This window comes from Carettochelys insculpta, chromosome 11 (assembly GCF_033958435.1).
Source record: "Carettochelys insculpta isolate YL-2023 chromosome 11, ASM3395843v1, whole genome shotgun sequence".
NCBI classification, from domain to species: Eukaryota; Metazoa; Chordata; order Testudines; family Carettochelyidae; genus Carettochelys; species Carettochelys insculpta.
The window spans coordinates 1,484,105-1,508,287 of NC_134147.1; the positions used below are offsets into that span (position 1 = coordinate 1,484,105).

At 69.2% G+C, this 24,183-nt stretch overlaps 2 protein-coding genes across 2 annotated transcripts in view; one reads left to right on the plus strand and one right to left on the minus strand.

Moving 5' to 3' along the window:
- The first annotated feature begins 3,439 nt into the window (after positions 1-3,439).
- GNAT1 (G protein subunit alpha transducin 1) lies at positions 3,440-9,376 on the plus strand. Its single transcript, XM_075006173.1, has 8 exons — positions 3,440-3,750; positions 4,124-4,166; positions 4,863-5,004; positions 5,093-5,250; positions 5,814-5,942; positions 6,872-7,001; positions 7,816-7,969; positions 8,537-9,376. The coding sequence occupies exons 1-8, from the start codon at positions 3,645-3,647 to the stop codon at positions 8,725-8,727; spliced, it is 1,053 nt and encodes a 350-aa protein (XP_074862274.1). The 5' UTR covers positions 3,440-3,644; the 3' UTR covers positions 8,728-9,376.
- A 143-nt stretch (positions 9,377-9,519) lies between these two features.
- The window catches only part of GNAI2 (G protein subunit alpha i2), an 82,567-nt gene continuing 67,903 nt past the window's right edge, over positions 9,520-24,183 (minus strand). Inside the window, exons 4-9 of the mRNA XM_075004935.1 lie at positions 22,508-22,668; positions 17,479-17,607; positions 14,645-14,774; positions 13,338-13,491; positions 11,477-11,699; positions 9,520-10,358 (exon numbers count right to left, since the gene is read on the minus strand). Of these exons, the coding sequence (XP_074861036.1) occupies positions 11,509-11,699; positions 13,338-13,491; positions 14,645-14,774; positions 17,479-17,607; positions 22,508-22,668 (765 nt within the window). The 3' untranslated portion in view covers positions 9,520-10,358; positions 11,477-11,508. The remainder of the gene's footprint in view (positions 10,359-11,476; positions 11,700-13,337; positions 13,492-14,644; positions 14,775-17,478; positions 17,608-22,507; positions 22,669-24,183) is intronic.

Sequence of the window (24,183 nt, forward strand, 5' to 3'; positions counted from 1 at the left end):
AGGATCCCCCCGCCATCGCTCCTGTGCCCCCCCCCACAGCGCCCCCTGCCGGGATCCCCCCGCCAGCGCTCCTGTTCCCCCCCCCACAGCGCCCCCTGCCAGGATCCCCCCGCCAGCGCTCCTGTTCCCCCCCCCACAGAGCCCCCCGCCAGGATCCCCCCGCCATCGCTCCTGTGCCCCCCCCCCACAGCGCCCCCTGCCGGGATCCCCCCGCCAGCGCTCCTGTTCCCCCCCCCACAGAGCCCCCCGCCGGGATCCCCCCGCCAGCGCTCCTGTTCCCCCCCCACAGCGCCCCCCGCCGGGATCCCCCCGCCATCGTTCCTGTTCCCCCCCCCACAGCGCCCCCCGCCGGGATCCCCCCGCCAGCGCTCCTGTTCCCCCCCCCACAGCGCCCCCTGCCGGGATCCCCCCCGCCAGCGTTCCTGTTCCCCCCCCCCACAGCGCCCCCTGCCGGGATCCCCCCGCCAGCGCTCCTGTTCCCCCCCCCCACAGCGCCCCCTGCCGGGATCCCCCCCCCCACAGCCAGCGCTCCTGTTCCCCCCCCACAGCGCCCCCTGCCGGGATCCCCCCGCCAGCGTTCCTGTTCCCCCCCCCCACAGCGCCCCCTGCCGGGATCCCCCCCCCACAGCCAGCGCTCCTGTTTTCCCCCCCCACAGCGCCCCCTGCCGGGATCCCCCCGCCAGCGCTCCTGTTCCCCCCCCCACAGCGCCCCCTGCCGGGACCCCCCCCCCCCACACACAGCGCCCCCTGCCGGGATCCCCCCGCCAGCGCTCCTGCCCCCCCCTGGCTCGCCAGTGCCTGAGTCCGCCCATCAGCGGCTGCCGCCCCCGCCAGCCTCGTGCGCTGCGCCAGCCCCTGGCACGGGAGAGCCCTGCCCTGCGCTCCAGCCGGTGGGGCGGAGGGTGCGTAGCCAGCCCGGTCTCCCGCAGCGCCGGCCCTGCAGCATCCCCCGGCGCGGCGCGGCGCGGGGCTCCAGGACGCTGCGGGGGCTCAAGGCGGCGGGGCGGGGCCGGGCTCAGCCCTCAGCGGGAATGTGCGTAACGACTGCGCGGGGCGTGCCTCAGTTTCCCCGCGCGCTGCTCCAGTGCCGGGCCGGGCGGTGGCGCTGCGGGCCCCAGAGGGGCTGGCCACGCCCTCGGACGAGCCGTGGGGCTGGCGGCGAGGGGCTGCGGCTGCCGGGCCGCAGGGAGGGACGCGCGGGCTCGGCGCTCCCCCGGGCGGCGGAACGTGGCACTGCCCGGGGAGACCCGAGCTCCGCGCCCGGGCCCTGGGACGTGCCGGCCGCCCAGGCCCGGGCCCTCCCGCCTGCGCGTGACCTGAGCTGGTGCCGTGCGGGCCAGAGGCTGCGACGGGAGCGCTTCGGCCGGTGCTGAGCCCGGGCAGAGCCGTCAGCCTCCGGCCCGGCGGGTGGCTCCGGCCTTTCGCACAGGCCGGTTATAACGAGGTCTCCAGCGCGGCCGCGCCGGGAAGGCGAACACCCCGCCCCGGCTGGAGGCCGCATCCCAGCACAGTGAGCCCGGCCTGGGAGCCCCCGTCGGAGCGGGGCCGCGGGGAGAAGGCCGGTAGCGGCAGCCGCAGGGCCCGAGGCGCAGGAGAGGGGAAGGGCTGGAACCGGCGGAGCCCTGAGCGGGGAGCGCGGAGCCGGTTCGAGCCCTGCCCCGGCGCTGGGTAGCGGGCGCCCGGGGGCGCGATGCACCGGCGCTGGCTGCGCCGTCGGGGAAGGCGGCCCTGGCCACAGCCCCAGTTCGGTGCGGTCCGAACTGCTCCTGCCCCTGGCACCGGCCAGCACCAGGCCGGGCACGACCCCCGCGTGCCCCAGCTGCTGGCTCACCCACCCTTCGGGCCCAGACTCCGGGCGGCGGGGCGGCCCCAAGGCCGGTCCCAGGCAGACAGGCCCGGCCCCCAGCCCCACTTCCCTCACCCCCCGCCTCTTTGGGCCACCTGACCTGCAAGGAGCACCCGAGCCCGGCCGGGCCTCACCTGCCCTGCACACCTGGGAGCGGGTGGGGCGGGGGCTGACAGGGCTTTGCTGGTGCCTGGGGGTGCGGCTCCAGCCTGCGGCCAGGCCCTTGTCTCAGCTCTCCCCACTAGGCAGCCTGTCCCGTGCTTTGTGGGGCTCCTGTTCCGCAGCACCCGGAGTCTCCAGGCGCCCCCCACCCCCACCAGGGAGCTGCTCTGCCCCATTCCCTGGCACCCCGGGGGGCAGCACCCGCTGCGCGTAACCTCTGCCACAGGGCAGCCGCTTCGTTCCCTGGCGCCCCCTGCTGGGAAGCTGTGGAGCCCCCAGCCCTGGTGAATCACTGTGGGGCAGCTGCCCCCCATCACTGCAGAGCCCTGGTATGGGCCAGCCCTGGGGCAGGATGGTCACCCCCAGTTAACTCGCCGGCCCTCGCCAGCTGACTGCGGCAGCCGGGCTCCAGCCCTTCCCAGCAGGGCAGCCCCCGGGCAAAGCCACCAGCCGGCTGCTGTGCGCGCGGCCCCTGGGCTCAGCCGGGTCCCTCCAGCCCAGCGCCCGGTCTGCCGCCAGCGCGAAAGAGGCGCCCTGGGCGTGAGCCCGGCCCTGCCCGGCGTTGAGTTTGTCGGCGCCTAGCAAACGGCCCGGCCTCCGGCCTGCCGCCGTCACAACCCTCGGGCCACAACGTGGGGATCGGCCCAGCCGGCTACTCCTGCAGCGAGCCCCCGCCCAGCCCCACACGACACAGCCTGAGCGCAGCCCCCCGCGCACACGTGGCTGCGCTGCAGCACCTCCCCTCTGCAGTGCGCGGCCGAGGCCCAGGCCCAGGCCCGTGGCTAACTCCCACCAAAGGGCGCTTTGACCCCGAGCCTGGCGGTGTTTCGGGGTTGTGACAGGCAGGCCCGGGCCCGCCGCGCGGCGCTTCCCCCCCTTCCGCCTGCTGGCCAGCACCACGGCCCGCCAGCAGTGCTCACACGCGTGGCCTCCCCTTGGGCTGCTCTCGGGGGCCCCAGCCCAGAGCGCTCCCCCGGCGCTGGCTGGCTGGCTGGGCTGGTAGGGCCTCGTCGTGAGCGCTGAGCTCCGGCTCCAGGCCCGGGCGTGTTTGCAGGGCTGGGGCATTGGAGCCCTCGCCTGGCGGGCGCTGGCCTGGGAGCAGGAGCGGCCGGCTCGGGGGAGCTGAGCCACTTCCCAGGGTGGGCTGCTGGCCGCCCGCCAGGGGCTCTCCCAGGGAGATGCCCAGCACGAGGCAGGATCCAGCAGGGGCTGAGCCAGGCGTCGAACCCAGGTCCCCTGCCAGCCCACAGGGCCAGCTGGGGGAGGCAGGCTGGGGGGGGCCTGGCCTGCAGCAGATGGGGCTGCGAAGTGCTGGGCTCAGCACGGGGCGGATTTGAGGGGCTTTGCCATAAGCTGGCAGCTCAGCGCCTGCTCGTGGTGCTGAGCGCAGCAATTTGGCTCTGCGGTGGGCCGGGGGGGGGGGGGGGGCACACCTGGTCCTTGGCCACCTGTCCTTGCTGCAGATTGGGCCGTTGGCAGCACCTGATGGCCACGGCCTGCGAAATCCTGCCCAGCTGGCGCCAGGCGGGCACAGGGCAGTTGGTGCCTGGGGAGCCCGAGCCGGGGGACGGTGCTGGTGGGGCTCCTGGGGGCGAGGGGCAGGTGGGGGCTGTCGCTGATCACGGAGGAGGCCAGCATGGGCGCGGGCGCCAGCGCCGAGGAGAAGCACTCCCGGGAGCTGGAGAAGAAGCTCAAGGAAGATGCCGAGAAGGACGCGAGGACGGTCAAGCTGCTGCTTTTGGGTACGTGTTGGGCTGCGATCCCGGCCCCGGCCCCTCCTACAGCCTGTCCGGCCCTGCATGCTTGTGGTGCGGGTGCAGAGGATGGTGCAGGGGCGCCAGCCCAGCCCAGTGCCAGGCAGGCAGGGCAGGTGCTATGGGGTGTTGGTTCAGGCACCCTCAGCACTAAGCGCACAGGCCCGGCCCTGTGCCCCCAGCGCTCCAGGCTGGGGCTCTGCACCGGCTGTGGGCAGGAGACGGAAAGCAAAGGCCCAGCCCGTGCCTGGGACCACGGCCCGACACGGACAGGGCAGTTTGTGACCTGCCTCCCGCGGGTAACGCCCCGACCGCCACGCAGGGCCTGAGCTCTGCCGTGACCCGTCTGTTCCGTCCCCAGGGGCTGGTGAGTCCGGGAAGAGCACCATTGTAAAGCAAATGAAGTAAGTAGGTCACACCTCACTGCTCCCCCCACAGCCAGTGCTGGGATACCCCCATGGTGCCCTGCCCTCCCCTCCCGGGACCCCCACAGCCAGTGCTGGAAACCCCCCACAGCACCCCCTGCTGGGACCCCCCCACCCAGTGCCATGGGCTGGGACCACCCCCCCCAGCCAGCACTCCTATCCCCCCATAGCCAGTGCTCAGCCCTGCCCCAGCACCCCCTGCTGGCAGAGGCTGGATCTGACACAGCAGGGACCTGCCCACCATGAATGCCTGGCTCTGCCCACCCAGGAGCCTTTCCTGAGGGTTGCACAGCCCCACCTCCACCCGCTCCAGAGGTGCCAGCTGGGACATGCTGGGGTGCAATCTCTTGGGGGGGGGGTCCCCAGTACCCCCAGGGCATGCTGCCAGCCCGCTCCAGTGTGCTGAGGCTGCCACGGCATTAGGGGAGGGGAGGGGAGGGGCGAGCCGGCCACAGGCCGGGGCTGTGCTTGGCCAGGCAGCGCCAGGGTGCCCAGCGGTGCCCCCTCGGCACTGGGCGGCTGTGGAGAGGTGCGCCCCCGGCCGGCAGCCAGTGTTTAGTGCACACCCCCATGCGCCGGCGCACAGACCAAAACGTGGCCCCTGCCCCCGGCTGGAGAAACCTCAGCAGGAGCCCTTGGCCCCCTGGGCTCAGCGCCTGCCTCCGTGCGCCCCAGGATCATCCACCAGGACGGCTACTCGCTGGAGGAGTGCCTGGCCTTCATCACCATCATCTACAGCAACACCCTGCAGTCCATGCTGGCCATCGTGCGCGCCATGGGCACCCTGGGCATCCAGTACGGGGACTCGGCCCGCCAGGTGAGCGGGCAGCGCGGGCGTCACGGGCAGGGCACCGAGCCCCCTCCACCGGGCACCGGCTGTGACCCCGCGGCCTCTGTCTCCCCAGGACGACGCCCGGAAGCTGCTGCACTTGGCGGACACCATCGAGGAGGGCACCATGCCCAAGGAGATGGCCGACATCATCGGCCGCCTCTGGAAGGACACAGGCATCCAGGCCTGCTTCGACCGTGCCTCCGAGTACCAGCTGAACGACTCGGCCGGCTAGTACGCGCCTCCCTCTCGACCCCGCCGGGCTGGGCACAGCGCTCCCGCCACGTGGGAGGGACGTGGAACTGCACGGGAGGGTGGGGGTCTCCCCAGCCCCGTGCCGAGGCCCATTCCCCTGGCACAGGCCGTGGGGCAGCCCTCTGCTGGGCCCTACAGGTGCTGGCCCGGCAGGGGGAGGTGAGCTGAGGTGGCCTGGGACTTAGGCCGTGCCAGGGGGCAGCACGTGGGGGGCGGCTGGGGCCCCTCTTGCAGAGAGGCAGGGAGGGGGCCGGCTGCTGTCAGCGCCCCTGTACCCCGAGTGTGCCAGCCCTGCCACGTGGCTGGGTACAAAGGAGTAAGACGCTCTGGGGCGCTGGTCACCGCGTTAGTCAGACGCCCCCGCTCCACCCACGGCCCTGCCCCGGCCCTGCCCCAGGGGACTGGCAGCCGGTGGGTGAAGGGGCGGCCAAGCTGGGCTGGGGCTCTGGGCTCTCATGACAGCCCCTGCCAGGCCCAGCGCCCCGCCCGGCCCCTGCAGAGCCCCGGTGAGTGGGTGAGGCCTGTCCCTTGCGCCTGCACAGCTACCTGAGCGACCTGGAGCGCCTGGTGGCCCCCGGCTACGTCCCCACCGAGCAGGACGTGCTGCGCTCCAGGGTCAAAACCACGGGCATCATCGAGACCCAGTTCTCCTTCAAGGACCTCAACTTCAGGTAGGGCCCGGCCCGGCCTGGGGCACAGGCAGTGCTCCGTGGGCGGTGTAACCACCCAGCTGAGCAGATGCGCTCGGGCTGCCGGCCAGCCGGGGGCACGCTGCTAGCTGGCTGGGCAGCATCGGCCTGGGCGTCGAAGGGTTAAACCTGGGAAGGGGAGTGGGGCAGGGAGACAGGTGGGCACTTCACCCCCCACCCCCCCCGCAGAGACCAGGGGTTGGGGCCTTTCCAGGGCTGGTTCCCCCTGGCACCAGCCCTGCTGGGGGCAGCTGAGCCGGCCCTCAGCACCGGGGGGCACTCACTTCTGCTGCATCTCGGCACCCGAGCCTCCCGAGGGCATGCCCAGCTCGCCATGCCTTAGGGGCTGGGGGCTGTGCCAGCCATGGGGCTCTGGGCCCTGCTGTGCCGGGGGCTGTGCCAGCCCCTGTGGGCAGATCAGGACGTTAACCCCCGGCCTGCTCTGTGGCAGAACCCACCTCCCCCGAACCTGCCGGGGTGCCCTGGCCAGCTGTGATGGCAGATGCTCAGTCTCTGAGCAGGAGCTGGACTGCCCAGCCAGACCCATTCTCAGCAGGGCAGAGCCCTTGGGTGGGCATCAGAGCTGGCATCAGCCCATCTCCCTGCAGTGCTGCCCGCTGAGGTGAGCGTGGTGGGAAGTGGCGGCTGGTGCCAGACCTGCTCCGTGGCTAGCCCAGCACAGTTGTCCGCCACGCTGCTCCCCGCCCCGGGGGCAGGGTCTGTGCCAGGGCTGTGCCCAGGGCTCCGACAGCCACTTGGCAGCCGGCATCCCAGCTGGGACAGGTGCACGTGGCTGGCCCCAGCTCTAGCCATGGCAGGGACTGCAGCGGAGTGGGGTCTCCCCCCGCAGTGGTGCCTGGGGTCAAGGGGTGGCCTGACTCAGAGCCCTCTCCCCTCCCCGCCGCACCCAGGATGTTCGATGTGGGCGGCCAGCGCTCGGAGCGCAAGAAGTGGATCCACTGCTTCGAAGGCGTCACCTGCATCATCTTCATCGCCGCGCTCAGTGCCTACGACATGGTCCTGGTGGAGGATGACGAGGTGGTGAGTGGCGGGGAGCCGCGCAGAGCGCCGGCGGTCCGGCGGTGGGCTGGGCCAGGCCAGCGGCTCCTCCGCGGGGGCACGCAGCCCGACGGGCAGGATGGAGCACTGCTCAGAGGCGGGCAGGGACTTGTGCTGCACCCCGCGCTGCGGTGACGCAGGCTAACGCTTGGACGAGCGCTGGCAGAGCCCGGTGCCGGCTGGCTGAGCAGGCATGCTTGGGATGGAGCAGCCCCTGGGGATTTAACACCGCCGAGGCAGCTGGAAACAATCCTCTCTCAGGGAGCTGGGGACCCCCTGCTGCACCCTAACAGCGAGGCCTAGCACAGCCCTGGCAGGTTATTTTTGTAATGTCTTTGCCCCAGACCCCTCACTGGCACTGGAGCTCACAACCCTGGGTTTAGCAGGCCGGTGCTGGTCTATCCCTCCCCGCCAGCTGCCTGTTCTCTGCCTGGCCCTGAATGCTAGTAACTGGGGAGTAAGCAGAGGTGACAGCCTGGCAGGAGACAGCATGGCCAGGTGTGGGCTGGCTCTGGCTCTGCCACCGGCCACATGCCTGTGCTGCTTGGTGCCTCAGCTTCCCCAGCTGGAGAATGGAGCTGGTGCTCCTGACCGGTGTAGGGGGCGTAGAGCTGCCTGCTACGAGGAGGAGTGAGCGGGGCTCAGGCAGTGAGGCGCCCAGGCGAGGTACGGTGCACCCACAGCAAGCTAAACAGGGCAGGAAAGCTCAGGAGCTGCCCTCCACCAGCCAGGCCCCAGCAGGAGCCTGCTGCTTGAGATGCAACTAAAAGCCGTTTGGCTCCTTGCTCCTCCCCAGAATCGGATGCACGAGAGCCTGCACCTGTTCAACAGTATCTGCAACCACCGCTACTTCGCCATCACCTCCATCGTCCTCTTCCTCAACAAGAAGGACGTCTTCCTGGAGAAGATCAAGAAAGCCCACCTCAGCATCTGCTTCCCAGACTACGACGGTGAGTGCCCGGGGTGGGCTCACTGCCCCGCTCGCAGGGAGACCCCACAGGGCCTGGACCCAGCATGTAGGGGAGTGAAGCACAAGGTCCATAGGGGATCGGAGCCCAGGCCCAGCTCAGAAGCCAACCAGCCAGCAGCGCCAGCCCAGCCGGTGACCCTAAGCACAGCCGCCCCGGGCTCTGCAGCAGCACCAGCTGCCAAGACCCCTGTGCCGTGGAGGGCTGCGTGGGCAGCGCCCGGCCTGGTGGGAGCCGGGTGGCTGAGATGCTGTGGCAGCCGAAAGTGACGCGCCCAGCGACTGGCAAAGGCTTCAGCAGCGGAAGTTGGCAGCGCTGGGTGCGCCGGCAGCGGCCGAAGCCATTGCCTTGTGGGAGCAAAGCTGCCGCTGCCCTCGCAGGGCGGGGAACCGGCAGCCATGGAGGGAGGGGCAGGAGGGTCCCAGCGGGGGCCCCAGGAAGGGCTCCTTGGCCAGCAGGCACCCAGCAGGTCTGGGGCCAGGGAGCAGCCAGCAGCTCAGGGCGCCAGCCCCTCCCCGCAGGGCTGAGCCGGCTCCAGTGTCTCCGCAGGGCCCAACACGTTTGAGGACGCCGGCGCCTACATCAAAGTCCAGTTCCTGGAGCTGAACATGCGGCGGGACGTGAAGGAGATCTACTCCCACATGACCTGCGCCACCGACACCGAGAACGTCAAGTTCGTCTTCGATGCCGTCACCGACATCATCATCAAGGAGAACCTCAAGGACTGCGGCCTCTTCTGAGCTGCCAGGGCTGGGGCCAGGACCGGGGCCGGGGCCGTCCCCCCAGCGCCAGGGTCCGGATCACACCCTTAACCCACGGCCCCCCAGTGCCAGGGTCCGGATCACACCCCTAAACCACGGCCCCCCAGCACCAGGGTCCACATCACACCCCTAACCCACGGCCCCCCAGTGCCAGGGGCCGGATCACACCCCTAACTCATGGCCCCCCCAGTGCCAGGGTCCACATCACACCCCTAACCCACGGCCCCCCAGCGCCAGGGTCCGGATCACACCCCTAACCCATGGCCCCCCCCAGCGCCAGGGTCCGGATCACACCCCTAACCCATGGCCCCCCCCCAGCACCAGGGTCCACATCACACCCCTAACCCACAACCCCCCAGCGCCAGGGTCCACATCACAGCCCTAACCCACGGTCCCCCAGCACCAGGGCCGCCCCCTAGCGCCAGGGTCCAGATCGCAGCCCACAACCCACAGCCTCTGGGACTGCAGCCACGGCTCAGCCCTACCCGTCTCCCAGTACCGCGCCCCCCCCATCCCTAATTCTGCAGCCCCCCAATGCCAGGGTCCAGATGACACCCCAAAACACCACAGCCCAGCTCCCCACCCCCCGTCCGCACTGTATCTGCCCCTCGGGGCCACACCTGCAGCTTCCCACCCTTTTATTAATAAAGACATCTAGCAGCTGCGTCTCTGCTCGTTCTGCTGCGCCGAGGGCTCCTGACCCCCGGGGCTGGGGGCTCTCCAGGGCCTCCCCTCTCCCAGCCAGCGGAAGCAGCACCAACGGGGGCTTCTTTCTACATTTTATTATCTCAAACCATGTGAACAATTTGGTAAAACATCCCGTGAGAAAAGCCAGGCCGCGTCCGTGGTTGGCGAGGGGCCCACCCACCCACACAGCAGCGTGTCCCCCACCGACACGACGGTTAGAGCTACAACTACGTTTAAAACAGAGCCGACAGGAGAGCGGCCGCAGCGCAGGCCCCAGGCTGGGGCGGGGAGGAGGATGGAAAGACGTGGCCTCCGCTGGCCTCAGCCCTTCGGAAACTGCTCTGCCAATGGGGCTCGCGGTCCCGGGCTGTGGGCTCCCCACACCGCAGCCGCAGGGCGCGTGCAGCCCAGGGCGCCGGAGGGGAGAGTCCGTCTGAGCCCAACTCGCAGGCGATCCCCGCCCAGCCCCCAAGGCACGAGTGAAGCCCCAGGCAGGGCCCGTGGAGAACCGGAGCCGAGGCGCTCGCGTGGCAGAGGCGAAGGAGTGCTGGGGGGTTTCTGGTGCTGGTCTGTGCAGCTCGCCGGGGCCCCGGCTTGGGGAGGCCTCGCTCGCCCCCCTCGGCCAGGAGCAGATCCCCAGCCCTGCGCCGCAAGCGGCTGCGCTGGACTCGGAGCGGGTCCCAGGCCGCGCGCACCCCTGGGGGGCGGGCAGGGCCGCGGGAGGAGAGGGGCTGAGCTACCAAGCAGGGTTCGATAGACAGACGGCGATGGCAGCCCCGGGGCTCGGCCTGCGGGTCGTGATCGTTACTGAAGTCTCTTCCTGGGGAGGGGTCGGGGAACAAAGAAACAAAACCACAAAACCAAGCCGGGGACGTTGTGAATGGTGCAGTCCTTCCTCCGGGTGCAGCGCCCTTCGAGTCACCCTGGGGAGAGACGCACCGTGAGTGACACCGCGGGCTCCCCGGGCTGCTCCCCGCGCGCGCCCTGGGCACCTCCAGCCTCTGGGGGGGTCTGGGGCAGGAGGAGAGACATGCAAATCAGGCGGGGGGGGGGCGCCCCCTGCGACTGCGAGGGACGGGCACTGGCGAGGGAGGGAAGACGCAAGGAAGAGCCTTTGGTGCCTGTTTAATGCCGTGCCCGGGGCTGGGGGGTGTCCAGCGGTCGTGGGGAGGAAACCGGCAACCTCCGGATCTGAGCACCAGCAGCCACAGCTGCAGCCAGCTCAGCCATACAAGCACAGCGCCCTGCGTGTGGCCTCAGGCCGGGGGCACAGCCTTCGCTGCACAGGTAGGAGACCCCTTGGCCCCCCAGTGCCTCCCGGAGCCAGTCCCCTGTCCCCCAACCCTGGCCAGCACAGGAGCACCTGTCTGCTCCAGCAGCCCACACAGGGAACCCCCTCAGGTCCCCCTCGGGCTGCTCTGCATGCTGGGGCTGCCTGGGGCAGAGAAAGGGGCCTGCCTCCAGGCCCTGGGGCCCCCCTCCCCTCCCCTCCCCTCCCCTCCCATAGCTGGACACAGCCCCCTCCCCTGCCTCCAGGCCCTGGGGCCCCCCTCCCCTCCCCTCCCATAGCTGGACACAGCCTCCTCCCCTGCCTCCAGGCCCTAGGGCCCCCCTCCCCTCCCCTCCCATAGCTGGACACAGCCCCCTCCCCTGCCTCCAGGCCCTGGGGCCCCCCTCCCCTCCCCTCCCATAGCTGGACACAGCCCCCTCCCCTGCCTCCAGGCCCTGGGGCCCCCCTCCCCTCCCCTCCCATAGCTGGACACAGCCCCCTCCACTGCCTCCAGGCCCTGGGGCCCCCTTCCCCTCCCTGCCCGTAGCAGGACACAGCCCCCTCCCCTGCCTCCAGGCCCTGGGGCCCCCCTCCCCTCCCCTCCCCTCCCATAGCTGGACACAGCCTCCTCCCCTGCCTCCAGGCCCTGGGGCCCCCCCTGCCCTCCCCTCCCCTCCCGTAGCAGGACACAGCCCCCTCCCCTGCCTCCAGGCCCTGGGGCTTCTCCCCCAGTCCCTGGCTGGACACAGCCCCCACGTGCCCCAGCCTCACCCTCCCCCGGGGGCAGCTGGTGCTGCCGGCCCTCAGAAGAGCCCGCAGTCCTTCAGGTTGTTTTTGATGATGACGTCGGTGACGGCGTCGAAGACGAACTGCACGTTCTTGGTGTCGGTGGCGCAGGTGAAGTGCGTGTAGATCTCCTTGGTGTCCTTCCGCTTGTTCAGGTCCTCAAACTTGCTCTGGATATAGCTGGCCGCCTCGTCGTACTTGTTGGCCCCTGCGGAGAAGGAGGAGACGGAGGGGCTCAGGGCCTGCGTCCTGGCACAGGGCCGAGAGGGGCCGCTGAGCTCTGAGTCCAGCCTGGTGTCCCCTGGCAGTGCCTCGGTTTCCCTGGGCAGAACTCCAGCCGCTGGCCCAGTGCCAGGCAGGGTCTGCATGCAGCTTCTCTTCGCTTGGCGGGGTCGGCAAGCGGCCGACAGTGGGCTCAGGAACTGCTTTGAGAAATGGCTCCTGGGCTGCCAGGGCGTGCGAAGCTGCTGGTGCCCAGAGCTCCCAGCCCCGTAGCTGTGCCGGCTCGGCTTCCTTCCTTGGGAGGGCAGTGCCACAGCCTGAGCCTCATCCCTGCCTCTGTCCCACGTAACCACAGAGCTCCCTGGGCCCAGGCCTCGGCGAAGCTCTCTGCTCCACGAGATCCTGAGTCCCACTGGTTACAGGCGCGCTGGGTGAACCTGGGGCCTTCCAGCAGCACTGCCGGCCCTACGCCCCAGGGCAGAGCATCTTGGGCCCTGTGCGCCTCCCCCGCCCCGACCTATATCCCCAGTGTGCAGACGGGCAAACTGAGGCACCAGTGAGGGCCCAGGCATGATGAAGTCGGGGGTGCGTGTGTATGTGAGTGGCTCACACGGGGGTGGGATTCCTGCTGTCTGTAACCTCAGCGATCAGGCCTGGCCACTTGTAATCCAGGCAGCCGGGTAACCCCTCCGCTCAGCTGGGACCCGCACCCAGGGAGAGCTTTCTGAATTAGAAGCCAGGGAGTTAGAAGTTGCCTGGAGGCTGGAGAGGAAGAAAGGCCAGGCCCAGCCAGGGGCTCCCTGGGGGGATCTCCCCGCCCCAGCGCGGATGAGGCTGTACCACGCTGCGTCCCTGCCGCCCAGCACAGCTTCTCCTCCACCTGCCGCGTGGGAGTCACTTCCGGCTGCGGCCGGGCTGCAAAGCCTGGGCACCCTGCGCCCCCCACGCCAGGGAACGGAGCCACGATCGGCTGAGTTCTGGGTTCGTGCCCTGATCCCTGGAAGCAGAGGGGTCCCGTGGGCACCGCTACGCCCAGGGGACAGCAGCTCTGCCATGGGGCTCAACTGCCACCGCACTGGTGCCCCCGCCCACCCCCCACTCAGCGCAGGAACCCAGCGGGAGCAGCCAGCGGCACTCGCCTGGCCTGGGGCTTACCAGCAGGGAGGGGTTTCCTGCCCCCTGGCCCAGCTCTGCGCAGACAAGCCCAGGAGGCAGTCGCCCCCGGCCTGGCCCGGCCCAGCCCAGCCCAGCTGCAGGGCTTGCCCCGGGCCAGGGGAGCTGCTTCTGGGACAGCACGGAGGAGCTGGAGCCTGCGTGCCGCTGAGCTCACCGTCCCCTCCCCTCGCTGCCGGGCCAGGGCGGAGTCGTTACCAGGGAGAGAACGGGCTGGCACGGTGGGGACCAGTCCCGGCCTGGAGCTGGCAGGGCTGCCCTCCATGGCACCTGCCCCCAGAGCTAAGCGCCCGTGGGCTGCAGAACGGCACAGGAGGGGCAGGTCCGGGCGCTCGGGGAGGGCCGCCAGGAGCTGCTACAGCCCGGGCTGAAGATCCAGGCCCCGGAGCTGCAGCGGGACCAGTCCGTCGCTGTCGCTCCCGCCCCCGAGCCGGCGGCCGCCGCAGGTTACCTGTGTACTCGGGGAAGCAGATGGCCAGGGGGCTGTGGACGATCTTCTCCTCGAAGAGGTCCTTCTTGTTCAGGAAGAGGATGATGGACGTGTCCGTGAACCACTTGTTGTTGCAGATGCTGTCGAAGAGCTTCATGCTCTCGTGCATGCGGTTCTGGTGGGACAAGTGACCTCAGGCCCTCAGCGAGTCGGGCGGCGCGCAGACAGCGCAAGGACTGGGCTGGGAGCTGGGGCCTGGTGGCGGGAAGGGCCGCCTAGTGGTCAGGGCCCAAGTGGGGCACTCGAGCAGAGCCAGGTTCAGTCCCAGAACTCCCTGTGTGATTCTGGGCAGGTCACTTTGGCCCAGAGCTCAGAGGCTTTTGCGGTTCTCACCCCCACTGGGATCAAACCCCTTAGGCCAGAGCAGGGCTCAGCTGAGACCAACGGATGTTTGGTGCCCCTGTTCCTTTGCCTGCTGGGCCCGTTTCCCATCTGTAGGCTGGGGAGGACACCAGGCCCCGGCTCGCGGCGAGGGGTGGACAAGGACACCGGAGAGGCCAGCATGAGCAGGGGAAGTCCTGGGATCTGGCACAGCCCGCTGGAGGGTGGGGGCTGTCTCTCGCCTTTGGAGGCCTTCGCGCACCAAGAACCTCACGTGTTCCCTGCACAGGTCAGCCAGGGCAGCCGGCCGGGTGCGCTCCCGTCTGGGGTGGGAATGCCGTTCCAAGGGGACGGGATGCACTGCCTGCTTTTAAACCACAGGCCTCAGCGCAGAGCCCGGGGGCCACACGGAACTGCCAGCCAGCACCTTTCGGCCGGGGGTGCACGGGGGCTGTGTGCCCCAGGGCAGCAGAGGCACCAGGGCGAGAAGGCAGGAGCACCGGGCTGCTAAGCTATGGACACAGCCCGGCCTGGCACCGTGGCCCTGGCTGCTCTGGCCATGGGTGCCAGAGGCATGGAGGGCTTTCCATCAGACCCAGGGTTCCCAGGCTGGTTTGGGGCACTCAGCGCCCATCCTGCACGCAGCGTTCCAGCCCCCGGGCCTGGGGAGGCGCTGCAGGCCATGCAGGGCGAACCCCGCAGCGTAGGCCTTTCTTCAGGGCGCTCTAGAAAAGCCCAGGGGCTGGTGCCAGGGCCCTTCCCCAGTGCCCACCTCACGCCATGGAGTGCCGGGACGGTTCTCACCAGGTCACACAGGAGCCCACAGGGCCCAGGAAGGGACAAGCAGATCAGGGGCTCAGCTGCAGACACCCGTCTCCTGGCTCCTCCTGCCCGCACGTCTCTGGCTCACTCAGAGCCAGGCCGGATCAGGCCCCTCTGCTCCTTACCATCTCCTCGTCCTCCGCCAGCACCAGGTCGTAGGCACTCAGCGCCACGCAGAAGATGATGGCTGTCACCCCCTCGAAGCAATGGATCCACTTCTTCCGCTCCGACCTCTGGCCACCCACGTCGAACATCCTGCAAGCAAACAGCCGGCATCACCGCAGCTGCTCCTGAGCCCCACGCGGGCCCCCTGCCCCGAGGGAGAGCCGCTCACCAGCCGGGATGCCCGGGCAGGCCTCAGCACCGCCCGGGGCCTCAGGTTCCCCAGCTGCAGGCCCAGCCTCCCAGAGCTGAGAGCCTCCCCTGCAACACAGCCGCGGTGCAGGGCTGCGATGTGAGGGGCTGAGCCCTGCGCCAGGCTGTCCCGGCGTCAGTGACCCATGGGGGCAGCACTGCACAGCCAGAGAAATCCAGCACCTGGCAGTTAACTGGGGGCCAGGCCCAGTGGGGACCAGCACCTGGCCGGCTTAGCACGAGCGCTGAGTGTAACTCAGATGTTGACAATGCTTCCCCAGGCACCGGCGGAGGCTGGGCAGGACTCTGGGACCTCCGGCATCTTACTGCCGGCTCTGCTGCCGGGACGCTGGGGGCGCCGGGCTCAGCAAAGGGCTCCCAGCCCAGCAAGGACTGAGGGTGCACAACGGGGCTGTAAAGCCTTTGCCTCCTAGGCCTTTCCCTCGGTGGCCCAGAGGCTGCAGAGCAGCCCACCCCAGGCTGCCCCTCTCAGGGCTTCTGGCTGCAGAGCCGAGCTGGGCTTCTCCCCAAGGGGCTCTAGCTCCCCAGCACAGCCACCGCCGGCGGGGGACCCCCCTGTGAGGGAGCAGCGCCAGGCAGGGACACTACAGCACAGGCCTGCTGCAGGCGGAACAGACGGACTTGCCCTGGGATGCGCGCCCTGGCCTGGGAGGAATGGCTGTGAGGGTCAGAAGGGTGTCATGGGGTTCGGGGTCCCCGAGCCCTGCACCCCGTCCCAGGCAGGAGTGACTCTCACTCGGCAGGAGAGCAGCGGGTTTATTAGCTGACAGGACACAGCGTCGTACAGAGGAGTCAGTGCAGCTGGCAGAGACAGCCAGTCCCATCCATGCTGGGGAGAGGAGGCCCTGAGGGGCCCCTGGAGCCGGGGCCTGGCCCCCTCCTTTGTCTCTCTCTCTCCCAGCACAGACTCCCTGCTTCCAACTCCCAGTTCCAATTCAAACCCCTCAGGCTCCAGCTCAGAGGTGTCACCTGGGCACCAGGTTACCCCCAGCAGGAGCCCCACACCCTGCGTGAGACACACACACGCGCGCGCACACGTCCCCCACTCCATCACAGACGGCGTGCGGTGGGTGGTTTCACAACCTTTGCTTGTGCAGTGCGGGACGTGCGCCTCCCCCGGACAGGGCCAGGCCCCGGGGGCCCTGCACAAAGCATGGGCCAGGAACTCGCGTCTCCCACAGAGCAGGACTGGGGCAGGGGGGCTGGTCCCAGCCCCGCAGCCTCGCGCTGTTTCCAAAGGCGGCTGCAAGAGCTCGCTCACGCGCCCTGCCTGTGGGCAGCTCCCCCGGCTCTGCCGCTGCAAACAGGCCAGGCAGTCGAGCCACTCTCGGGTCTCCGGCCCACGGCAAGGATGGCACAGGCAGAGGGGTCTCACCCCAGGGATCCCGCCCTGCCCATCACTATTCTCTCCATATTACACGGGGGAAACTGAGGCGGGAGGGGTGACGTGACCTGCCACGATCACCCAGGGGGCAGCGGAAGAGCCCAGGTAGCAGCCGGGCCCAACTCTGACAAGGCCAGGGGAGCGCAGCAGTTCACTGGCCAGGGGTCCTGAGGCCCAGCTGCACGCTGAGCCTGGCCCCCGCCCCCAGCTTGGGAGGAGCAGGGATCAGCTGATCCCAGAGGTGCCCAGCAGGTGCTGGAGGTGTGGGTGGGGCTTGGATCTGATCCACTTTCCCAGCTCCCCCCGGCGCGAGGGTCCAGGGGCTGGCTCCCACTCCGGCCCGGCTGCCATCGGGCACACACGGAGGGGTTGGCCTTGTGATGGAGGGGGGTGCGTGAGAGACTCAGGCTGGATGTGTGTGTGACCGGCAGAGCAGCTCCCAGCGGCTAAGGATGACCCCTGGGGCTGTACCCTGAGCTGGCAGGTAACACCTCTGCCCTGAACACAGAGCAGGGGGAGCCGAGCTGGGTTTCAATCGGAGGCGGCAGTTAGAGGCTGGGGGGAGAGGGAGCTGGAGGGCAGCCAGGCTGGCAAGGGGGAAGCTACACCCCAGAGGGGCCCCCCTCGGGCTCCTCTCCCCAGGACGGGTTGGAAGGACTGTCTCTGCCGGCTGCACTGACACCTCTGTGCTGAGCTGGGCTCTGTCACCTCATAAACTTCCTGTTCTACATGCTGGGTGAGAGTCACTCCTGCCTGTGGCCGGGGTGCAGCACTTGGGGACCCCTGAACCCCATCATAGGCCTCACCCGAACAAGGCAGCGGAGGGGCGGGGCCGAGTGCTGCGTGGCTCCCAGCGGGGACCAGGAGACGGGGACGGCGCGTTTCGACAGCGCTGCCGCCTGTGGCGGGTCTGTGCCGCGCTCACACGGCACCATCACCGCAGCGTGCCGGGGCCGGGTCCCACCCCCTGCGCGGCCCGAGGGCGCGTGGCCGGCCATGCAGACGTGCCCTGCGGGGCAAGGGGCTGCACGCCGCGGCCCAAGTCCCCCGGACCCTGACAGGGCGCTGCAGGCTCAGAGTCGGAGGCTCAGCCGGTTACGAGCCAGGCGCTCGCAGACGCCCCAGGGAAAGCTCAGGCCGAGGGGAACAGCCCGAGCGACACCCGGAGGAGACCCCCGGGGCCTGGCAGCCCCCATTTACTTGAAATGCAGGTCCTTAAAGGTGAAGTGCGTCTCTACGATGCCTGTGGTCTTCACCCTGGTCCTCAGCACGTCCTGCTGGGTGGGAATGTAGTCGCCTCTGGCTATCCGCTCCAGGTCATTCAGGTAGCTGCGGGGAACACAGAGCAGCCGCCTCAGCAAGGCACAGGGATGCGGCTCGTGGCGCTCCCAGGGCTCTGTCCTGGCGGCGACTGCACAGCCCAGGTGCTTTGGGCACCGCAGCTCTGGCTCCACGGGGAAGCTGCACTGCTGAGGCAGGGGAGAGGAGCCCAGCTGGACGCCGGGGCCCGGGGAAACGGCACACCCCAGGATGCAGGGCTGGGCTGAGCCGTCCAGGCTGTGCTGGGTGGGGGCAGCTGCCCGGTAGGTTCGGTCGTGGACGTGCCCAGGCCTCGGTCGGAGCCAGAGGAGGCTGCAGCAAGGGCCAGGCCAGCGCCAGCCCCGCTGCGGTTCTCTGCTCTGCGGCACCCACCTTCCCTCTGCAGCTGCGGGGGAGCCCTGCCGGGGGGCGCAGCCCCACACTCTCCCCCGCCCTCTCCCAGCCCGGGAGCTGCACCGCACGCTGCGCTCATCGCTATGGCTGCAAGCCACGGCCAGCGGAAACAGCCTGTGGCCGGGCACTGAAGGGGGCCAGGGAGGGAGGGAACGGGCCTGGGGCAGAAACAATGCAATGGGGGGACTCTGCCCCTGCCACCAGCAGGGGGCGATCACACCCATGGCCGGCCCTCTGGCCACCAGCAGGGGGCGATCACACGCACGCCCGGCCCTCTGGCCGACAGCAGGGGGCGATCACAGGCACGCCCGGCCCTCTGGCCGACAGCAGGGGGCGATCACACCCATGCCTGGCCCTCTGGCTGCCAGCAGGGGGCGATCACAGGCACGCCCGGCCCTCTGGCCGACAGCAGGGGGCGATCACAGGCACGCCCGGCCCTCTGGCCGACAGCAGGGGGCGATCACACCCATGCCTGGCCCTCTGGCTGCCAGCAGGGGGCGATCACAGGCACGCCCGGCCCTCTGGCCGACAGCAGGGGGCGATCACACACACGCCCGGCCCTCTGGCTGCCAGCAGGGGGCGATCACAGGCACGCCCGGCCCTCTGGCCGCCAGCAGGGGGCGATCACACCCATGCCTGGCCCTCTGGCCGCCAGCAGGGGGCGATCACACCCATGCCTGGCCCTCTGGCCGCCAGCAGGGGGCGATCACACACACGCCCGGCCCTCTGGCTGCCAGCAGGGGGCGATCACAGGCACGCCCGGCCCTCTGGCCGACAGCAGGGGGCGATCACACGCACACACCCAGGTCCTGCACCCTGTCCCGCCCCAGGAGTGACTCTGTGATGGGGTTCGGGGTCCCCAGGCCCTGCACCCCATCTGCAGCTGGAAGTGACTCCCACGCGGCAGGTGGAGGAGAAGGTTTGTTAGGCGACAGGGGCGCAGCGTGGTCCACGCTGGGGAAGGAGATGCCCCGAGGGAACCCCAGGCCTGGAGCCCCTGGCTGGGCCCGGCCTTTCTTCCTCTCCAGCCTCCCAGTGCCAACTGTCCCCTCTCAGTCAAATCCTGCCAGGCTTCTCCCCGTGTTTGTTCAGGCCAGAGGTGTTACCTGCCAGCTTACCAGCAGGAATCCCACTTATGTGAGCTACTCTGCCTGCCACTGTGGTGTTAAAAGCCCCAGTCAGACCCACCCGGCACTGCCAGCCATGCTCTGACTGTCTGTACTTCTGCTGGGACCCCCAGCTTCCCCTGCCCTGCCTCGCCAGGCACACGCTGGGGCCGGCCCCTTTGGAGGCTGGCTGGGCCACGCCGCAGTCACCAGCCCAGTGCCGGGCAGGGCTCCGGCACACGCTCTCTCTGGCGAAAGGCAGGCCTGACCGCAGCCAGTGACAGAGCTGGCAGTGCAAAAACAGCCGGAAACTCTCAGCCTCTCACTGCAAAAAACAGGAAGCAAAAGCCAGCGCTGGGTGGCGACTGTGGCCTTCGGTTTCCTCTTCCCCTGCCCAGGCGCTCCGGAAAGAGGGCTCCTGGCTGGCCTGGCACAGGTGTGCCGCAGCAGGTTAGAAACTCCCCTGTCCCACCTGCAGCCCGCAAACCGGCTGCTCGTGGAGGGCGGGCGTGCTGCGTCCCTGCTGCGCCAGGCCAGGGCTCCACAGGGACCTGACGGCAGCGCTGGGGCGAGTCAGCTCAAAGCCCTCCCAGGGGCTCTCATCTGTGGGCACTGCCCCTTCCTGGGGCCCCCTCGGCAGCCCTGTCAGCGCCCCGCGGGTGCCAAAGGTCTAACCCCACAAGCCCAACAGCCCGCCCTGCCTCTCCTCCCCACCAGCAGGCTGGGGCGGGGCTTTGGGGGGCAGGAGGGTCTCAGAGCATGTGGGGGGCTCCAGCTTGTGTCTGGGGCAGGCGCTTAGAATGTGGGGGGCTCAGGCCTGGGGCTGCAGCAGGCACTCGGGCCTAGGGCGCACTTCAGTCCTGGCTTTGAGCTGTCTCCTGTCCTGTCTGCCTCCCCCTTCCCCTACAGGGAGAGCTGCAGCCCTACCCTACAACTGAGGGATTATTTGCCAGGCGATGACTGGAAACAACCCCACAAGACGCGTGCCCAGCGCGCTCGCGGAGGGGCGCGGAGAAATGCTGAGGGCACTAATGCTAGGAAGTGCCCACAGCCTGCGGGGGCGGCTTGCGAGCACCCGCCGCCGGGGGGGTTTCCATGTTACGCTGCAGTAGGGCCACCTGCCCCGGGGCACAGCCAGGAGCCGGGAGGGTGTGATGTGGTGTGGGGTGGACCAAGCAGCTAACAGGATGACCCCGGCTGTCTGTCACCTAAGCTGCCAGGGAACAGCTCTGTCCCTGGGGAGGAGCCGAGCTGGGTTTTGAATGGGAGGCGGCAGTTGGAAGCTGCGGGGGAGAGGGGGAAGGCAGCCAGGCTGCGCTGAGGGGGGCTAGACCCAGCTGGGGCACCCCTCGGGCTCCTCTCCCAGGACGGGCTGGAACGACTGTCTCTGCCAGCTGCGCTGACACCTCTGTGCTGCGCCGTGTCTCTGCCGACTAATAAACCCCCTGCTCTCCTGCTGAGCGAGAGTCCCTCCTGCCTGCGCCGGGTGGCAGAGCTTGGGGACCCCTGAACCCCAGCACATCAGGGGTTAGTTTTTAAGGTGCCAGCGGGCTCTGGGCTGAGTTTTCTACAGCCGGTGGCCATTCACACGTGCCTTGGTGCCCATAAAAACGTATCCCACACAGGACGGGAAAAGCCGCCCATGGGTGGAGCAGTTGAGGGGGAACATGGGCGGCGAGGTGGACGCTGCACCAGGACGAGTACAGCCCGAGGGAAGGGAACGGATGGGGCTGGTCAGCGTCCTGGCTGCCACCGCCTGAGTCACGCGGGTTTCATCGAGGGTTTACGGTGCAGGCGGCCTGGGTGGGGTGTGGACGCTGCCCACGGAGCAGAGCGAGCGACTGGCCGAGCAGCCCGGAGCCAGGACACTCCACAGGCACGACCCCTTCCAGGCTCTCTTCATGCACCACCAAGCACCGGACAAAGGAGCCCAGCCCAGCCCCAGCTTTGCAGGTCCCTGCTACAAAGCGCCCCTGCCTCTTTGCCATGCCCAGCCCAGCGCCAGACACACAGAGCCCAGCCCCTCTGCCAGCGTCCCAAGGCAAGGGCATCCCGCCTGCCTGGTGGCACTTCACGGACCCTCCTCCAGCAGCTTCCCTGTCTGGAGACCCTCCCTCTGCGCCGGGCCCCAGCAGAGAGGCCGCGCCAGCGGGAGCAGACCTGGGCACGGCCTCGGAGCTGTGCCTGGCGGGCGCAGCGCTCTGGGGCTCCTACCCAGAAGGGAGCAGTGCGGGCTGAGCGCCCTGGGCCAGCCGATCGCGCCCGACTGGACGGGACAGCACAGCCTGTCGCTGCCCACCTGTTGGGAAGGCAGCGCCCACTGGGCGGAGCTGCCCAATTCCTCCCCGCGGGTGAAACGAAAAGGCTGCTGAGTCTGAGCAAGGAGCAGCCGGCCCCGGCCAGGCCCCGCCGGCAGCAGCACCGCCCACACCACTCGCTTGGCTTCGCAGGAGCTAAATCGGGAGCCGGGAGTGCCGGGCACAAGCAGAACAACAGGAACTGAGGGGGAGACACCCCCGGGCCTCCTGTTAGCGGCAGAGCCTTGGCATGAGCTCTGCAGGCAAGACAGCTAGAGCGGGGGGAGCCAAATCCAGCAGCAACCCCGCAGGGGCCGGCGCCGGGGCCGGGGGGAGAGACGGGCTCCAGTCCCCTCGCCCAGCGCCAGGGCCGGGGGGAGAGACGGGCTCGGCTGCCGCTAGCACTGCTCTGCAGTGTGGGTTCTCCTCCTTCCCCGCCATTGCGCCCGCTGGGCCCCAGGACCAAGACCGAGAGGGGAAGCCCCAGAGCCTGCGCCAAGGGCGCATTCACCGTGCCCAGCACGGCCTGGCAACCGCCACACAGACTGACATCACGCCAAAGGGAGCAACTGTGATGTAGAGTGTCTGTCTCTGTCTGTCTGTCTGACACAGGGTGGGGGGCTCCTGCTGGGGGTACCCCGGCGACCAGGTGACACCTCTGAGCTGCAGACAAAAGGGGAGGTGGAGCCTGAGGGGTTTGAACTGGAACTGGGAGTTGGGCTGAGGGAGAGAGAGACCAAGGAGGGGGGCAGGGCCGCGGCTCCAGGAGCCCCTCGGGGCCTCCTCCCCGCAGCGTGGATGGGACTGGCTGTCTCTGCCGGCTGCACTGACCCCTCTGTACGACGCTGTGTCCTGTCGGCTCATAAACCCGCTGCTCTCCTGCCGAGTGAGAGTCACTCCTGCCTGGGACGGGGCGCAGGGCCTGGGGACCCCAAACCGCACCACAACAACCGAGACTGCAAACCTACCCCTACCCCTCGTGCTCATAACTGCACGTGCACACTCATTGCTCGTGCAAACATCCCGCTCTGTGCGCAAACGACCCACGTGCAGGAGCCAGGCTCCATCGCGTGGTGCAGCTGGGCTCCGTGCCCCTCCGGGTGAGGTACTCACTAGGCAGCAGAGTCGTTCAGCTGGTACTCTCGGGAGCGGTTGAAGCAGGCCTGGACGCCGTTGTCAGCCCACAGCCTCCGAATCACGTTGGCAAGGTCCTCGGGCATGGTTCCCTGCTCCTCCGCCGCGCAGGAGAGCGCGAACAACTGGCGGGCGTCATCCTGCAGGGAACAGCAAACCACACACGTCAGCGAAGCCCCCGAGCAGCAGCTGCTCCGGCGGCTGTGGTGCAGGAAAGCCAAGCCCGCTCCACCTCCATCGCCAGGCGCTGCACGCGGGCACCGGAACGCGCCACAGCCCGGCGCTCTGTCCCTGCCGTGCACCGAGCCCAGCAAACAGACTGGGCGTCCGTTCAAACTAACAGGCAGCCCTGGCTCCTCACGGGGTGCTCAGCCCCGGGTGCCAGGCAGACGCAAGGCGGACTGGCCTGTAAGCTGACGGCACCGATCGGGAACCGCTGCCTCGTGCAGGTCTCTGCTGCACCCTCACCGGTGCCGCTCCGGAGGGAGCTGGTGACAGGATCGAGTGCCGGCCGGGCACTCGAGACGAGGTGGAGCGTGAGTGCCAGGCGGGAGCCCTCCGAAGACGCGGCGGGACAGCTCCGTTGCTTGGTGGGGAGGGGGCATTTGGCGTGGCCGGTTCCCCCGTCACCGAGCAGCACTAAGGCGCTGGGACACACCCGGGGAGAATCCAACAGCTGCTGCCGCCCATGGGGGGCCCTCTGCTGCTTCAGTGGCTCAGGCCGGTCACAGCCCCCCAGGCTTCCGGTAGGAAGGGCGCCTGGCAGGCGAGCCCGGGGCCCTCCAGCTCTAGAGGCGGAACTGGGGGGCTGTGACGGGCTCGGGCGCGCACACTGCCCACTGCTCCCACACGCCCTTCCTTCTCAGGAAGCCGGGACGCAGGAGTCCAGCTCCTCTGCCAGCCTCCAGCCCGGGCTCCCCAGCCACGAAGCCGGATTCCATTGCCACCGGCGTCGCGACGCCCGCTGGAACGGCAGGCAGCCGCCAAGGGCCACGCCAAGGCTGGCAGGCGACACAGTGGGCGGGGTGAGCCGGAGCACCTCGCACTGAGCGATGTGCTCGTGCCATCCAGAGACCGCGTGGAAGGAGGACAACCAAGGGGCCAGCCGGACCAGGGTACAACACCCATCGGCTGGGCCGGCACAGGTTGGGCTGGTGGGACGCCTGGCATCAAATGAAGCAAAAACCTTAAACCAACCAAACTGCACCAGACGCCCTCCACGGATAGTCATCCCATGCTCGGCCAACAGGGCTGACGCATCGTAGCGGGGACCCATCCCCGACCACCTGGCCAGGACAGCGCCAGGGAGGTTAGAGAGGCTATCAAAATAACACAACAACGATCCTCTCAGTGGCTGGGACGGGATGCAGAGGGAAACTTCTTGACACCTTAAATGGCTGCTTCTGGAGCCCACAGGAGCAGAGGCAATTCTGGATGTAGTCCAAAGTGGAGCACAGGGGCTGGGCCGAGAGGTGACTACAGCTGGCCCACGTGGAAGCAGGGAATGAATTAAATGCAACCCCCCGGGCTGGGTAAGCCACTGCAGCAGCCCGACACGGAAGCGTTTCCTTTCGGAAAGGGGGAACTATGCACAAATGAGGAAGTGAGCTGAACAGAAACATAAAGGCACAGCGCCCAGAGTGAAATCCCTGCAA